At 41.4% G+C, this 18,022-nt stretch overlaps 1 protein-coding gene across 1 annotated transcript in view; it reads right to left on the bottom strand.

Annotated features, from left to right (window-relative positions):
* Window positions 1-799: 799 nt before the first annotated feature.
* Window positions 800-18,022, bottom strand: part of KCTD8 (potassium channel tetramerization domain containing 8) — a 161,035-nt gene continuing 143,812 nt past the window's right edge. Inside the window, exon 2 of the mRNA XM_024211697.1 lies at window positions 800-2,036. Within this exon, the coding sequence (XP_024067465.1) occupies window positions 1,576-2,036 (461 nt within the window). The 3' untranslated portion in view covers window positions 800-1,575. The remainder of the gene's footprint in view (window positions 2,037-18,022) is intronic.

Genomic DNA, 18,022 nt, shown 5'->3' with positions numbered 1-18,022 from the left:
GAGGACTCATAGGCTGCAAAGGTGATGGGGATGATCCTGGTGTTTACAACCCTTATTTACTAAATTTAGCTGAAATGATAATTAAGAACAGAATTATGTCTTCTTACATTGCTGTAAGAACATCTATAGATTTTCATAACTATATATATATATATGATATTATAATAGTATTAATAATTATTAATGCTTATGCACACATTTGCCAATTCTTTAGTAGCTCTCCTCCATGCTCCAGCAACACTTTTATAGATTCAAAACATGTTTGTTTTAACCAGAGATTTTGTGTTATATTGAAAAAGATATTGATTTTCATATCTGGTTTATGAATTCTGTTTTTGTCTACTCTAGAGCTGAATATTCATACTAACCTCATCATTTGTAAGTGTAGTACACTGGGTTATTGACATTTTGAAATCCAATATTTTAAGAGGAGTTTTCCAATAGCTGTCAGAACCGTTTTCTGTTTGGTCAGTTAAAATATTACATTAGTGCACTCCTGGTTGAGATCTTTATCATGGTTGTGTGCTTTAAAATCAGTAATGTGGTTCTGTTGATCTTACTGAGTCTCTGTCAAAAACTCCAATTAAACTCTAGCACCCAAACATTTACTCACCGGCTGTTGAAACATATTTTCTTTGTTTTTGTTTTTTTCAGTAACAGAGTTGAAGTGTTATGCAAACACAGAACAAATTGTAACAATTAGCCTTAGATCTACTCAAAGAAGACAATGATAGCTGAGAAAATCTACCAGATGGTTCTTTTTAATAAATACATTAATGTCTTTTTTATTTTTCTCCAATTTTGTTGACTAACATGATAACAGAAACTTTCAGACCATCAAACCAGTTTTCACAATCTGCCATTAAGTTTGCATTTCACAGAAATAGTTCTGACAAGCACTAATAGATGAATGTTGGTGCAATAATGAAACAGTATAAGGCATATTTACACCATCCTTACATACAGAACACTGTACACACAAAAAAATCACAGATCTGCAAATTCAATCCCCAAGACATTTTACGCTTACAGGCTTGGCATTAAACAAATATTTACCCAAGCAACAGACAAACCTCTTGTTCTTGTGTGATTTATTTGTAACATTGTGCTCATGCAAAATAGATATTTGCTTTATTGCATTAACATTGAAAGAGTATTGGGATTTGATTCTGTAACCAGTCCTATCAAATTTAAAACCCTGTTTCTCTCCATCCATAGCAAGGTTGAGTCATTTTTACTGATGACATAAAGTGAGCAGTGATCTGATGATTGGGTTTTTTATTTGATGAGTTACAAAATGACAATGAATCCCAGATGATTATAGTGTGAAAACCAACTTTCTTGATCATGCACATTTTGTTTTACTAATATAAAATGGTTTAGACCAGATTCATCTTGTTTTTGTTTAATTTTTTTTTAAGAAACCATGTACTATCCAACATCCACTGTTCACAGAAAGAAATAAGCAGTAGGAATCACTCTGACTGCAGAGTGGACCATAAGGAGGACAGCAGTAGGATAGTGCTTTAATAAACATCAAATGCACCAGAGATACTTCATGAGGGAGGCAATTAACTATAACCCATATTTTTGTAAGAGTTCAGACTGCCATGGCCGTTTGCGCTCTGGAAAGTAATCTGGAATATGGATTTTTTTAAAATCTTGAATACATTTTTTCATTTCTTCTTCAACACTCAGCTTCTCACATACCTTCTTTTTAGAAAGATTTGTTTCTCTAGACTTGCTAATGAGAGTTTGAAAGAGTTCACTGTTCCTGCGTTTGTCTGGAGGTGGCATCCACTGCAATGGGGCCTTCTTAGATGGACGATCCAAAGTTAGAGTATTTGGCTGGTGTGCTGTTGACTGTTGGGTGCTAGCAGCATTTTCTTGAGGAGTGCTAGCCTCTGAATGGCTGTCACAACTAGAGGTGGACAACTCATTGCAGGAAGTCCCACTTTCGCTTCCTTTGTCTGTGACTTTGTCATGCTTCCTTTCTTCATGTTCCTGTTTGGGAGACACTGTTCTCTGAGGTGGTCCTAAAAAAAGCAACAACAAAAAAATTATAAACATTAACTAGACAGCAACTTAAACAGAAAATTGGGCTCTGTTTTTACAATTTTTAACACTATTTTGTGATGCACTTTTGTAAACTACAGGTTAGATTCTCAGCTGGCATAGGATGGTGTGGCTTCATTTTATTTGCTAGCACTATGCCATTTTATCCCAACTGAGAGTCTGGACCTACCTTTCTGTTCAATATGAAGTTAACACAATAGTCTCCCTACTGAAATATATTTCTATGTCAAGAATAAATTCATCTCTTGGATTCTTCTGCAGGCAATGAAATGTGCATAATGTTGACAGATTATCTGCACCAGAAATCCCTCCAGGCATGTTTAAATGAGCTATTTTGCCATTATACTCCAAGTAGCTTATTATGGAAAACTAGATTGTTGGAGTATTAGGAAAATAATGCCATACAATTTGCAAAACTTGTCCTTTGCTTAAGTAAAAAACTTGTCCTTTGCTTAGGGTTCCGTTATGTTTTAGGAAACTCTGGGTTATTTTGTTCTAACAAATATCCACTAGTTCTGTGTTCTGTAGATGTCACCATTGCACTGAAGCACCAGACTCAAAGCAATACTATTCTATAGGTAGCATCATAGGTGCTACTAATGGAGAGTCTCGGGGCCTGATTCTTATCACACACTTGTTTAGTATTAGTGTCTATGAGGTCTACCACATCTACATAATCTCCCTTAGGTTGTTTACCAGAGAGGCAGAAGGGCAGTTTTGTAGGTCACAAGACTTCATAGTAGAGTTGGGTGAACATATTTTTTGCATGGATATTTGCTCAGATAAAAAAAAATTGAATGTACTTTGCCTGTGTTCATGCCCCCCTTCTGTTTGCTTTCCATGTAGATTCTATCAAACAAATGTACTGACAGAAATGATTGATAAAACTATCCACAATATTACAAAATATTCATGGAAAGTGAACATTGGATTCCTAAATGTAATTACTTGTACTGAAAACCTGATTCTAAGAGCTATGCTCATCCAAACTGGAAACAGAAACAATCCCTTGGGTCCTATATGTTCAATCATAGCTAACCAACACAGCTCAAATATGGAATTTCAGATAATGAATATTTCAATGAATTATCCACAATCTATAGACCAAGAATTATTAGCGGAAAATATTCTCTAAACAAGTCTGAAAAAACAGCTGCTCATGGAAAATTCACAAACAGAAAAAGCTAAACTATCTGAACAGGTTATGGAAGATTTTCTCAAGCTCTGTTTCATACAATAAAAAAATGTCAAGTTGGAAACACTAGAAGAATTGTGATATTACCACTTATTCATATTTTACTTTTCAGGACAGATATTTATTTCTTTTAAACATTCATAGATCAGACTCAAAATTAGGGTGAGCATATTCAAATCCAAATTATTTGGCTGCTTCCTCTGCAGATGCACTGGAGAAGAAAGGAGTTGGCTTGGAGATTCTCTTTGTTTAGTGTACACCCCCTCTGAGCTTCTATAATTTAGTCTATTACATTTATTTCAAATGTTGCTTTTACTGTGTGTACAGTAGTGAAACTGGTAATAATCTTTCTTCTCCACTCACAGTTCTTTTATTCATACAGTATGTCTCAGCTTTTTTTTCTGTTTGTTTATAAGTAGATTTGCTTTTACAGGAGATTGTTATATAGCACAGTTCTCATAAAAGTTTCAAGCATATGCATAGATCATTAAGACACTTCAGGTTTTCCATTTTGACGAACTATTAAAAGGGTTTTAGGAGCAGAAGAATCTTATTACCTCCACAGTACAGAAGTTACAGCTGAATATGACACATATGGATAAATATAGAGATGGAAATAAATATCATGATCATTTGAAAATAAAAAATATTCAGCACATCACTTGTGTCCAATATACAGTAATGGAAAACTGGAAACAAATAATTCTGTTAAATACACAGATTAGATAAAGTGTTAACTAATAGAGCTGGTCAGGCAACAATGATTTTTCTAGCACTTTTTTTTTTTGACAAAAAATAAAAACAAATATCGAAGTGTGATTTTTTTTTCAGTTTTAAACAAAAAACTTGTTGGTTAAAACTGGAAGAAAGTTGAGTTTTGATTTTTTCAATGATAACCTGAACATTTTTAATGAAAATGTTTTTGTGGAAAATTGTTTTGTCAAAAAGCCATTTTTCATTCCCCCCACCAAAAAGTTTTGACAACATCTGAGGATCTGCTCCCAAAAGTTCATCAATTTTTTAAAGAAATTTATGTGCAGAAAGTGTTAGGGTGAAAACCTGGCCCCATTGAAGTCAATGGCAAAATACCAATTGACTTGAATGGGGCCAGAGTTTCACCCTGATCTTTCTATGGTGGAAACATTATATGACCCTAAATCTCATTTATATTAAGACTCCTTTACACTATTCTGAGAGGAAAGGGATCTTAAAGTGGGTAGGAATGTGATTAGGGCCCTTTTACTCTGTCAGGGCAATGTAAAGGAGCCTTAGCATAAAGGAAAATCAGGACTATACATCATTACCCTTCCAATAACTCAAAAATGTGAAACAGATTTTGCGTTTTTTTAAAATCATCTTTGGGTGAAACCATGTTAAAAACATTCAGCCCAAAAGTAAAATCTCTGAGAAAGTCTGAATATGTGAAAAGAGCGGGTTATAACAAAAGCCCTACTGTAACCTTAGTGTTTGCTATACACCAAAAGCTGTAATAGTAAAGTGCTTAAGGAATCATTGTAGAGAAACTAAAGGAAATGGCGAGAATCATAAAAATATCATGAGGATTATGAAAACAGGCAAAGGCAAAATATGTCCCTTGATTTATTCCATTAGGTTTTATTATATTCAAATGATAAAAGGACAAAATGATTTTTCCATAATAATTATAGTTCTGTATTACTGTACTCAGTGCAGGGGAGAGGGATCTCACTTGCCTAACATCAACAAAACATTTGGTACTGGGCTGAGTACAGTCAGCTCTTCTTATTATGTACAGAAGTGTTCAGATGTTCAGGAATGTTTATTTGCTGCTTGAACACATGGACAGTTCAAAACGAAGAGTATGTATGTGATTGTACACTTGATGAAGCCTTTTATTTTAATCTCTTTACCTGCCTTGGTATGATAAAATGACTCACAAATGTTGCTGCAGTGGGCACAATTCCTTCAGGGGAAATTACCCTTTAATAGTGTTAAGCTCAATGGTGTGTGAATGGATATGTGGTATTTGAAGTGAATGAATCAATTTATCTTTAAGATTAGGACCACATGCCTGTGAGTGATAAGTGCTTTGTATCAAAATAAATTTAAAAGAAAACGTTGTGTCATATTTACTCCATTTGGTGTTAACCTGGAATCAAGATAGTCTTTACAATATCTTTTACCTAAACACCTTTTTGAAAAGGTAAGATGACATGGGTGATGAGGACTCCTTGAGGAAAGCCATCTGGGTGGGGACTTTCATTCATTCATTTCTAATTACCGCCTCTTGATTTATACATAGTAATCCTGTCTAGATATATAAAGAGGGGAATTTATTTGGTATGAGATAGGTCAGACAATAGACACCACTATCCAATCTAATCTTTTCTTCAGGATATCACACATGCATGTTTTTTTGGATGTATTGCTTTTCCAAGAGGGTTTTTTATTAGATATAGCATTACCTACAGGGGAAAACACTGATTGAAACTGTTTTACTGGCAAGTCACCATCTTCCAGAGAAATCAACAAGTAGTCCAAAAACTGTCTAGTTTTTATGTCTTATTAGTAATAAGTCTGTAATTTTTTTAAAAAAATATTATGCTTATTGTGAAAAATGCCATTTCCTGGCAAGTAGGTTACACAAGGCAAGCATAAAAACGACGGCAAGCTGCAGCATTGCACATCAAACCAAACAGAAAGGAAATACATTGAAGATGATTTACTGGGGAGATGCAGACAGCCAGAACACTGACATGGTACCTCCTCCCAAAATGGTTTCCTACACACCCCAGAGGGTTGGGAGAAAGCTATGTTGGAAGATACAAGAAGAACGGAAATGAGGGTGGGGAAAATGTAATATAGAAACATTGAAAGACAAGTCAGGAACAATCAGCATCCACCAATGCCTACTACAAGCACAAGAAGTGCATTGAATTCAGCATACTTGGAACCTAATTGACAACCCTAGTTTAGTGCTGTAGAGCAATGTTTCTCAACGTGTGCGTCACAACCACTAGGGGGCTCATAAAAGGCAAGTGGGGGGGGGGTAAGGTCACGAGACATTAAACATTTTATTACAAGCTAAGCAAAGAAAACCTTGCTCCCCTACTCCTTGCATGCCCTTACTCTTGAAGGTTAAGTATTCCATGTCTAATTCTCAAAACACCCAAACAAATACATTAGATAGGCTTATTGTCATCATAGATACATATTTTATTCTTAGTTTTCTAGTAAACACAAGGTGGTTGCAAATTTTTTGACTTTGAGAAAGAAGTTACCAACGTGAAAAAGACAGAGGACAGCAGCATCTCTCCCCAGACCTTTAGGGAAAATTCTTTTCCCATATCAAATTTGATGATGATAAGGTTAATCATGTATGTGCAAGTAGAGCTGGTTGGGAATTTTCGATTAAATGTGTTTTCATCAGAGAATGCTGATCTGTCAAAATTGAAATGTTTACAGAAACGTTTCTGGTTCCACAAAAATTCCATCCAGAAAGTTTCCCAGGTCCAGGATAGAATAAGGAGACCCATGCCAGAATAGCTCTCGCTGAACTGGAGCAGTGACTTGAACCTGGATGTTCCATGTCCCAAGTGAGCTCTACAACCACTATTCTATAAAGTCAGTCTTGCTTTCTCTGAACCGATGAATATTTCATTATTTATACAAAGCGAGATAGCTTCAATGAGAGAGATCAAGAGAAAGATGTGGGAGGCCCAGATTCAAGTCCCTGCTCTGAATCACGTCCCATGTGAATGCCCTAAACACAAGGCTATTGGCTATTCTGGAATGGGTCTCTCTCTTGTTCACACTCACACTCCTGGTTTTTTGCCACAAATTTTTTTTGAAAGGTCTTGTTTCCATTCCACAGCTATAATTCACAAAATACCCATCTTAGATTTATGTAGTTCTGTACCCGTAGGACAGGCCCCCTGGATATTGGCGATTTCTCAATCTGCAAGGATCCTGTCATAGAGTCAGAAATTTCTGCTGAGAGCTATTAGGCCTGGTCTACACTAACCCCCCAAGTCGAACTAAGGTACGCAACTTCAGCTACGTGAATAACGTAGCTGAAGTCGACATACCTTAGTTCGAACTTACCGCGGTTCAGATGCGGTCCACACGCGGCAGGCAGGCTCCCCGTCGACTCCGCGGTACTCCTCTCGCCGAGCTGGAGTACCGCAGTCGACGGCGAGCACTTCCTGGTTCGACTTATCGCGTCCAGACCAGACGCGATAAGTCGAACCCAGAACTTCGATCCCCAGCCGCCGAACTAGCGGCTGGGTGTAGACCAGCCCTTAGTGTCTTACTAACTACTGAACGGGGACAGTCAAGTGCTGTGATTCTTTGGAACTTTCATGTCACGAGCCTGAAATACAATTCAAATCAATTATTTCAACACTGGTGGCACTATCCATCTCTTGTTTTATCATTAAGAACTTATACATAAAAAATAAAGAAACAGAATATGAAACCAATGGGGCATTACATCCTAAAATACGTAAACATGTGCCAATAACAACATACTAACTATAGGTCCAAACTGCTAGATTTGCTTTATAGATTATTCAGCACACATCCACACTGGATAAACAATTTCTTTCTCTTGATTAATTTTGTAAAAAAAAAAAAAGACACACACACCTAATTTTTATGATGTACATTTTAAATAAAAAAGCATTATGTTAAAATATGTAAAGTTACTGCCTTTAATGACAGAGAATAATGCAAGCAGAAAGGATGTATTGTACATACAGTCAGTGTGCAAATAGTATTCTATCTTCACATAAAAAAGCAAATGTGTTAAGTTCCAAAACATGTCAATCTATTGTATACACAACCCAAAAAGACTAAGGCCTGATTCACTATTGAGATATTTGAGATATCACAATATTTCCTTATACTTATATATACTTGTTACAGGCAAGCCAGGCACACAGGTCCAGTACAAGGCCTCTGCACCAAATAAATCCCACTTAAATAATAAAAATAGGTCCTAGATGAGACTTATTATTATTTGTATTTACATAGTGCCAAGGATCCCTAGTCTTTGACCAAGACCCCATTGTGCTAGGGGCTGTACAAACACAGAACAAAAAGATGGTCCCTACCCCAAAGAGTTTATAAACTAAGTATAAGACAGGAGACCATAGATGGATTCAGATTGATAGATGAGGGAGTACAAGGGAACAAGGAGACAGTACTGGTCAGCATAGTACACAGTGGCATCAGCATCCCAGGGGCCAAACCGTTGTCAAGTTTTTTGCAGGCATCACAACAGAAACAGAGAGTTTGAAGGAGGATAATGAGTTACTTTTGCAGATGTTCCCAAGGAACTCTTCCCACCTGTGAAGGGCAGAATGGGAGAAAGTACAAATGCGCTTACTGGAAAATCTAACAAATGAGCGCTGGAGAAAGGTATCATGGGCCAATCAGAGGCAGGAGTTGATATCTCTAAAGCGAATGAGAGATGATAGGTAGGGTGGGAATAGGCGATGATAGACCTTGAAAGTGAAGACAAGTAGCTTGTGTTTGATGTGATAGAGAAGAGGGAGCCAGAGGAAGGATGCAAAGAGATGGGTGACATGGTAAAAATGATGGGCTAGGTCAGAGAATGCAGAGAATTACTGTAACATGAGTGGAGCATGTTACAGTAATCCAGATGTGAGTTGAGAACCTCAACGAGAGTAGTAGCTATGTGAATGGACAGGAAAGGCTGTATCTTAGATGTTATGCATACAGAATCACCATGATTTAGATTAAAGCCTCAATGTGAGGGCCTAGACAGAGATCCAAGTCAAAGATGATGCCCAGGTAATGGCCCTGAGAGACAGGCAAGATGATGGTATTCTCCACAGTGATCAAGAATGGAAGTAGCATGGAGGGCTTAGAGTGGGTGGGGGGAGAAGAGCTTTGTTTTAGTGATGTTGAAAATGAGCTGATAGCTAGACATCCACAAGATGTCGTCAGAGAGAGGCTGAGATTTTAGTTTTGACAGAAGGAGACAGGCCTGGAGAAGCGAGGTAGATCTATGAGTCACCAGCATAGAGGTGGTAGTTGAATTTGTATTTGAGGATGAGATTACCTGAAGATAAGGTGTCAAGTGAGAAGAGAAGGGGATCGAGCAAATATCCTGAAATATCCAGAAAGGTGGACGGGGATGAGGAGGTTCCTTCAAAGGACACACTGAAGGAATGATTAGAGAGGTAGGAGAAGAACCAGGAGAGGACAGAGTCATGGGAGACAAGGAAGGACAAGGTTTTAATAAGAATGTGGTCAACTGCATCAAAGGCGTCTGATAGGTCATGGAGAATGAGGATGAAGCACTTGTTCTGAGCTTTAGCTAGGAAGAGGTCATTAGAGATTTTGATGAGAATGGTGTCAGTGCAGTGCAAGGGGCAGAAGCTGGACTGGAGAGGGTCTAGGATGGCACTGGAGGAAAGGACCTCAATAGCAATTGGAAACAATGTGTTCAATGAGCTTAGAAGATTGAGCTTGAAGATCCAGAGTAGAGTGGGGCTGATTTACTCACCTTCGCCAGAGGGGGAAGTGGTTGGTCTGGCGAGACAAAAGAGGTGCCTTGCCACACATGGTACAATTTGTATGAATTTATTTTTAATTCTTTCTGAAGAATAATTTTTAAAACCTAAAAGAATAATAAAAATTCTGGATGGGATTCTTGCAAACTGAATGTAAAGAACTACCAGATCAGAGTGGTAGTATTTTTAATGAAAGTTGAATCTTTCACACATTCAAATGACCCCAGGCACTGGGGCTTTAAGAGAAACACCAAATATTGTGAAAGTCACAACAAACTGGGTGTTGACAATACTGAGATAAAGATATAGATAGTTAGATAATTATCTATATAATTTAGCTATACAAAAAGTAGGAATAAAGTAAACAAAGAATTATACAAGAAAGTAGAATGTGAAAATTGCAGAGAAGTGTTACATATTTATTTATAAAATTTTGCATTACTACAAACTGGGAAAACACCTAGTTCAGAGGACTATTTCAATTAGGCAAAGCGTGGCATAGAGTAGATATTATTCTTTTCATTATAAGATTCCACTAGTGTTGAACAACAATATTGAAGAAATATGGAGAAGAGGAAACAGCCCTGAAAAAAAGATCAGTTTGGAAACACAACAGATACTATTTAAGAAAAACTTTTACATTAAAATCTCATATCTGCTAAATAAACTGCAACAATTTTCTCTCACCATAGTTAACCTCCCTCCCAGTGAAAACAGATTTGCAGGTTATTGCTATAATTCTAATAGTTCCATCTGAATTTATCCAAAGGCACAGTCAGTAATTGTTTACACTACCATTTCATTAAGTCAGAACTAATTTATTTTATCTTATTTTCTTTCCCCGCTTGGACCGCCATAAAGGAGGATTGGCCAGCAGGTGAAACAATTACTTGGGAATACTGTCACAGAGAAAAATGCAATGCTGCAATAGCACCACTCAATGCATATTCGTAAGTAGCCATTTACATTGTATACAAGCTCATTCAGCACTATATTCACTTCACTAATTAGGATTTTCATTCCATTTCACCAGTGAGAGTTTTCCTAAGTTTTAGTTGTGCAGTTAGATAAAACTCACAAAAGAATACAAAATATGAACAAAAACTATAGATAAGTTTTGATTTGGTATTAAAACAGATGTTTCTTTTCTCCTGTAACAGTCATACACTTTGCAACATTTGCTATTATGAAATCTCATAAGAACATAAGAATGGCCATACTGGGTCAGACCAAAGGTCCATCCAGCCCAGTATCCTGTCTGCCGACAGTGGCCAATGCCAGATGCCCCAGAGGGAGTGAACCTAACAGGTAATGATCAAATGATCTCTCTCCTGCCATCCATCTCCACCCTCTGACAGAGGCTAGGGACACCATTCCTTACCCATCCTGGCTAATAGCCATTAATGGACTTAACCTCCATGAATTTATCTAGTTCTCTTTTAAACCCTGTTATAGTCCTAGCCTTCACAACCTCTTCAGGCAAGGAGTTCCACAGGTTGACTGTGTGCTCTGTGAAGAACTTCCTTTTATTTGTTTTAAACCTGCTGCCCATTAATTTCATTTGGTGGCCCCTAGTTCTTATATTATGGGAACAAGTAAATAACTTTTCCTTATTCACTTTCTTCACACCACTCATGATTTTATATACTTCTATCATGTCTGAAAAGCTGAAAAGTCCTAGCTTCTTTAATCTCTCCTCATATGAGACCCGTTCCAAACCCCTAATAATTTTAGTTGCCCTTCTCTGAACCTTTTCTAATGCCAGTATATCTTTTTTGAGATGAGGAGACCACATCTGTATGCAGCATTCAAGATGTGGGTGTACCATGGATTTATATAAGGGCAATAAGATATGCTCCATCTTATTCTCTATCCCTTTTTTAATGATTCCTAACACCCTGTTTACTTTTTTGAGTGCCGCTGCACACTGCGTGGATGTCTTCAGAGAACTATCCACGATGACTCCAAGATCTCTTTCCTGATTAGTTGTAGCTAAATCAGCCCTCATCATATTGTATATATAGTTGGGGTTATTTTTTCCAATGTGCATTACTTTACATTTATCCACATTAAATTTGTGGATCTCATCCATAATCTCATCCATAACCAAAGAAGTAGTGGTGTTTTTTTACACTAACACAAGAAGGGCTTGTTTTAAATACCTTCCATTAATCTTACATCTAACTAAGAGCACACAAGCCAAAGCCTGCTCCTAGCTGCAGCAGGCAGTTTTCTGTTCTGATCAGCATTCAGAACTTTGCATTGTTGCCTGAGAAGGATGACCTTTTGAACTGTCAAGCCACACTCAACACCCTTACATAACAAAAGCAGCTGCTCCTTGCATAAACAGGGTGTAGAAGCTGCATCCCCACCAGCAGATGTGCGGAGGTACCAACAATGATACACAGCAATATTATGCGGAGTGCTGAGGTAGGTAGAAATGGATGGGTGGAATCCCTAGGTAGGGATGTTGGGTGGATGCACTGAGGAATGGCCCCTACACTTTGTTTTTGGAGGTCCAGTGTGTGTTCCCTCCGGTGACTATCCCTGGACCCACCTGCTGATTTGAAAGAATGGGTGAAATCACAAACCTTAAGAATTTGTCTAGAAGCTCAGTCACTTACACAAGCACCAGATTTCTGGCTGTACTCTACGCAGTGATATAGAAAGGAGAGGGGAGCCACGTGCCCTCTCTTGCCTAGCTTTGCCCACCTGTTCAGAGGAACCCCTGCAGAATTGTTGCATCTGACTCTCCTCAAACTTACACTCATGTAGATCAGGAGTAACTCCACTGAACTTAATGGACTTATTAGAGCTGCCACCTCTGAGGCACAGAAAAACCAGCCAGTCTGTGAATGGGGCCAGATCCCTGGGCTGGGGAGAACTATTGGGAGGAGCTCAGAACTTTGAAAATTATATAGATTTGGAGGGATTTAGGTGTGGTCTAGGGAGTCACTTCCCTATTAGCTGGTGTCTGTCCCAGCACACTGCACGTATGCAGAGCGGGCTCGGGTGCTGGTCAGGAGGCCATGGCATGCTCCTAGCCATGACGTGTGCAGCTGGTAATTAAGATCACTGTACATGCAGCTGCACATATGCACAGCAAAAAATGCAGTAAATTATTTCTTCTGACCGGCAACTGTTCTGGCACTAAAAAATATCAGCCAGGCTGCTCAAAAACTGGCCAGTAGATACCATGTAACAAAACTGTTTGGGGCTGACAAACTGAGAAAAGTAAGGATAGTCATAACAGAGGCTCCAATTCTGTCAACCAGATGTAACAGAAAGGATTAATATATCAGAATCCTTGTTTCTAATAGTTCCCTTCCATTTGAGTTGGACTCTGCAGACATTAACAACCCCCTTTGATTTGGTTTTCTTTAGCCTTAAAGTAAGTGTAGTGGCCTCCCCCTGAGCCTTATGGGGAGGATGACACCACTACCCTTGGTGGAGCCGAACCACCTACAGCCCCCCACCCACTAGAAGCAGAGAGGCAAGACAGGAAGTTTAAAAGGCGGGCCCTACAGCTCAGTTGTGAGCGAGCCAGGGAAGGGCGCAGACATCCCTCGCCCACTGCCATGCTCTGCGCCAGAGACCGAGCTCCACAATGCCAAAGACCCAGAGGAGATGTCGGAACTGCTGACTGACCAATACCCAGACCAGCTACTGGGACTGCCGCTGGCCATATACACTGGGGAGATGGAGGAACCCCAGGAGACAGCGGTACACTCAGAATGGTTAGTAGGAAGTAGCCCAGGGACACCAGACATTAGTCCAGTTGGATCCCCGCTGACCCAGTGATGGAACCTTCCGCCACTGCCAGAGACCCGGTGGAGTAGGGTGGGCCCAAGTTCCCCTACCCCCTGCTGTCACCTCCAACCCCCGGGTTGGCAGCCTACCCACCTTAGGCTGGATGGCTTGCATCTACTTATTGCTCTGCCCTGCCCAGAGGGCCAGAACCCTTAGGCCTCATCTACACTACAGAGTTTTGTCAACAAAACTCAGCTTTTGTTGACAAAACAGTGGGGATGTACACACTGCAATGCTCCTTTCGTCGACAAACTCTCTTGCTTTGCTGACAAAATAAAAGCACCTCAACAAGAGGCATAGAGCTTTTTGCTGCAAAGTTACATTGACAAAGTGTCAGTGTAGACACTGCGCTCCAGGAGATGCCCCACAGTGACCAGCCTCACCACTCTGCTCAGCAGTTAGAACTCCACTGCCCTACACCCAGGTACACAGGCCCTCCCCCTTTAAAGGCCTGGGAATTTTTGAAATTCCACTTCCTGTTTGCTCAGCATGGACAGCTCACATCACATCTTCCCAGCTGATCTTGGCAACTCCACATAGCAAACGCTTTCCCACTCGGAGCACACCTGAGCTGTTGGATCTGCTGGCACTGTGGAGAGAGGAGGCTGTGCAGTCCCAGCTCCACTCCAGCTGTAGGAACTTCGATACCTAAGGTCAGATTTCTTGTGGCATGTTAGATAAGGGCTATGAATGAAACACACATCAGTACCATGAGAAGATAAAGGAGCTGAGGCAGGCATACCAGAAGGCAAGGGAGTCAACTCATCGCTTTGATGCTGCCCCGAAGATCTGCTGCTTCTATAAGAAGCTGGACGCCATCCTCGGTGGAGACCCCATCTCCACCGCCAAGAGTACCATGCACACTTCAGTGGGGCTGGAGACAGTGGACAGCAGACTCAACCCCAAGGATGAAGTCATGGATGAGGAGGTCGAGTCGGAGGATGATGTAATTTTTTTTAATTGATGCTGCTTGGTTATATGAGGTAGAGCTGTCCTTTGGGTTTGTATATTCTAGAAATGGGTGAAGGGATAGAAATGTACATGACTAGCTGCGTTTGCCTGTGCTTCACATTCTCCTATGCAGCTAAGCAGTATGATGGAACAGTGTGTTAATGCACAACGAGATTTCATGGGAATCCTCTAGAGAGATCTCTAGGCAACTTTCCTGGAGGTACTCGCCAATCCTGTGCTGAAGGTTACTTGGCAGAGCTGGTTTGTTCCCTCCCCATTGTAGAAACTTTCCAGTGCCAATCGGCAATCATTTGTACAGGCAAGCAGCACAGGGACTGGATCTGAAGCCTCACACATACAGGAGATGCACTTTTGCATCCTTGCTTACCCTCAGGAGTGAAATATTGGCTTTAATGACCCCGCCTGTGGAAAATGGTGGCAGAATTTACATTATCGTCCCTAGTCGCCTGCAGTCACCCCCTTAAAAAAAACACCAAGACCCTTTGCCCCATCATAAGCACCCTCCCATCCCCCCGAGCTGAACTCACCATGTTTAGGGCATTTGCCGAGCTGTGTGCTTGCCAAGGGACACTGAGAAACTGATTCATATTTGAAAAAGAGTGCATTTTATTATAGTGATTTGATGCTGTGCATGCACTAACAATCATGCTTCTGTTTATTGTTTCTTTTGCTTCTGAAGATGTGGCCTTCAGGGGAACCCCATACACACTGGCCAAGCACCTCCACCAGATAAGGAAGCAACCAAGAAAGAGCCAGGAAGACATGTTTCAAGAGGTGCTCCAATGATCAGAGGCCAAAAAAACAGAATGCAGGGCATGAACAAAGACTTTAAAAGAAAATTATAAAATAAACAGGCAGGACAGAAAGGAGAGCCAGGAGGGAATTTTAATGGGCCCGGAGCAGATGAAGGAGCAAACAGAGATGTTGAAGTTCCTAATCACGCTGCAGGCAGAATTAATGTGTGCTCAGCCCCCTGCCTGCAGCCAATACAGAACTGCTTTCTATGTACTCCCCAAACTCCTCCCACACATTTCTTGCAACTTCCTGGCCTGTCTTGGTACCCTATCACTCCACCACTCTGGACAGCTTTCAAAAAGATAGCTGGACTTACACACCGATATAAGAGCCTACCCTGCCCTTCGTTGTTATCCTCCCTTCCCACCAAGCCTTTTGTGTGTTTTCATAATTGATATTTAATAAAAACATACTGCCTAAAAGATAACCAATCTTTATTGGTCTCTTTCACACGGTGGTTGCTGCTAGAATTAATACACAGTGGCAGTTTGATCATTTGATGAGTACAAATCATGGTCAGGAAGCAATCATCAAAATTTTCATGCAAGATGGCAAGTTAACAAAGCATGACAAAATGCTGTATAGAAAGACACATTAGTGGAGCTCATTGTCAAAATGGTGCCTTAAAGTCTCCCTGATTCAAATAGCCCCCCCATTGTGCCCCTCCAATCGCCCTGGTATCTGGTTGCTTAAAATCAGCCGCCAGGCGATTTGCCTCCATGCTCCACCCCAGGAGAAACTTTTCATCCTTAGACTCACAAATACTATGAAGTGCACAGCAGTCTGCTATGACCATGGAACTATTTTCCTCATTTAAATCTAACCTTTCATAAAGGCAGTGCCAGCAGCAAGCTTTTAATCTGCCAAAGGCACATTCTATGGTCATTCTGCACCTGCTCAGTCTATTAGTGAAGCATTCCTTGCTGCTGTCCACATTTCCTGTGTAAGGCTTCATGAGCCATGGGAGTAAGGGGTACACTGGATCTCCCAGGATCACTATAGGCACTTCAACATCCCCCATTGGAATCTTCTGGTCTGGAAAGAAAGTCCCTGCTTGCAGCTTTCTGTACAGGTATGCGTCTTCAGGAGCACTGGCGTCATGCACGTTCCTGGACCACCCCATATTGATGTCAGTAAAATGGTCACAGTGATCCACAAGCGCCTGCAATACTATAGAGAAGTACCCCTTTCTATTGATGTACTCCATCGCAAGATGGTTTAGGGCCAAAATAGGGATATGCATGCCATCTATCACCCCGCCACAGTTAGTGAATCGCATTGCCACAAAACCATCCACTATTTCATGCACATTGTCAAGAGTCACAGTCCTTCATATCAGGATGCGATTAATGGCCCTTCACACTTGCGTTAACACAGCCCCAATGGTGGACTTCCCAACTTCAAAGTGATTTGTGACTGATCAGTAGCAGTCTGGAGTTGCCAGCTTCCACACAGCGATCACCACGTGCTTCTCCACCAAGAGGGCAGCTTTCATTTTGGTGTCCTTGCGCTGCAGTGCTGGGGTGAGGTGGGTTTCCCAGGAAGGTTTCTGCATCTGAAAGTTCAGCAGCCACTGCTCATCATCCCAGACCTGCATAACAATGTGATCCCACCACTCAGTGATTGTTTCCCAAACCCAAAAGCGACGGTCCACCATTTGCAGTTGCTCCATGAATGCCAAAAGTAATCTGGTGTTCTTTCTTTCCATGGCACACAGCAGGACAGTTGCCTCTGATTCCTATTCAGATTGGGTGCTCACAATATACTGCATGACGAGACACAATGTTGTTCATAACACTGACCACAACAGTAGAGAGCTGTGCAGGATCCATCCATTCAGACAAAGATGGTGGGTGCACAGTAAACAGGGGCTGTTGAAAAGTGCCCTGAAACACAGTGAGAAGTCCATAGAATAATGCGATGGAAAAAACTCCATCCTGGGATGTTGAGCCCGTACCCATGATGCACTGTGATCCATTCTGCTTTCCCACAACTCCTAGGTGCAGAAGATGGGGAATAGCTACCCACAGTGCACACTGCTCTCTCTGTCGATGCTAGAGCACCAACTGTAGATGTGCTCTGCTGACTGAAGGAATGTTGTGTGAACATGCACAAGCGATGCAATTATACCGTTTTTTTATCATCAGCGTAACTTGCGTCAACAAAACTCTGTAGTATAGACAAGGTCTTCGACTGCTTGTTGCTCTCCCCCGCCCAGAGGGTGAGAGCCCCAGACTGTGTTTGCTGTCTGCTCCAGCCTGAAGGCTGCAACTAAAGACTGCTCATTGCTCTCAGGGCCGGCTCCAGGCACCAAGCACCCAAGCTGGTGCTTGGGGCGGCACCTGGAGGGGGGCGGCGCGGCGCTCTGGCTACCGGGGGGAGAGCCGAGCCGAGCCCCAGCCGGGGCTCGCCGCCCTCTCGCCGTCCTGCCCCCGGCGCTCTGGCCGCCGGGGGAGGGGCGGGAGAGCCGAGCCCCCGCCGGGGCTCGCGGCCCTGCCCCCGGCGCTCTGGCCGCCGGGGGGGAGACCGGAGCCGCCGCCGGGGCTCGCCGCCCTCCCCCAGGGGCTCCGGCTGCCCCTCCCCGGCAAAAAAGCCAGAGCCGGCCCTGACTGTCATGTCTATTTAAGGTGATCAGCTCTGTGGCATATTTGGC

The sequence above is a fragment of the Terrapene carolina genome, unplaced genomic scaffold (assembly GCF_002925995.2).
Source record: "Terrapene carolina triunguis isolate 2854851 unplaced genomic scaffold, T_m_triunguis-2.0 Scaffold66, whole genome shotgun sequence".
NCBI lineage: Eukaryota > Metazoa > Chordata > Testudines > Emydidae > Terrapene > Terrapene triunguis.
This window is presented reverse-complemented; position numbering and strand designations above follow the sequence as displayed.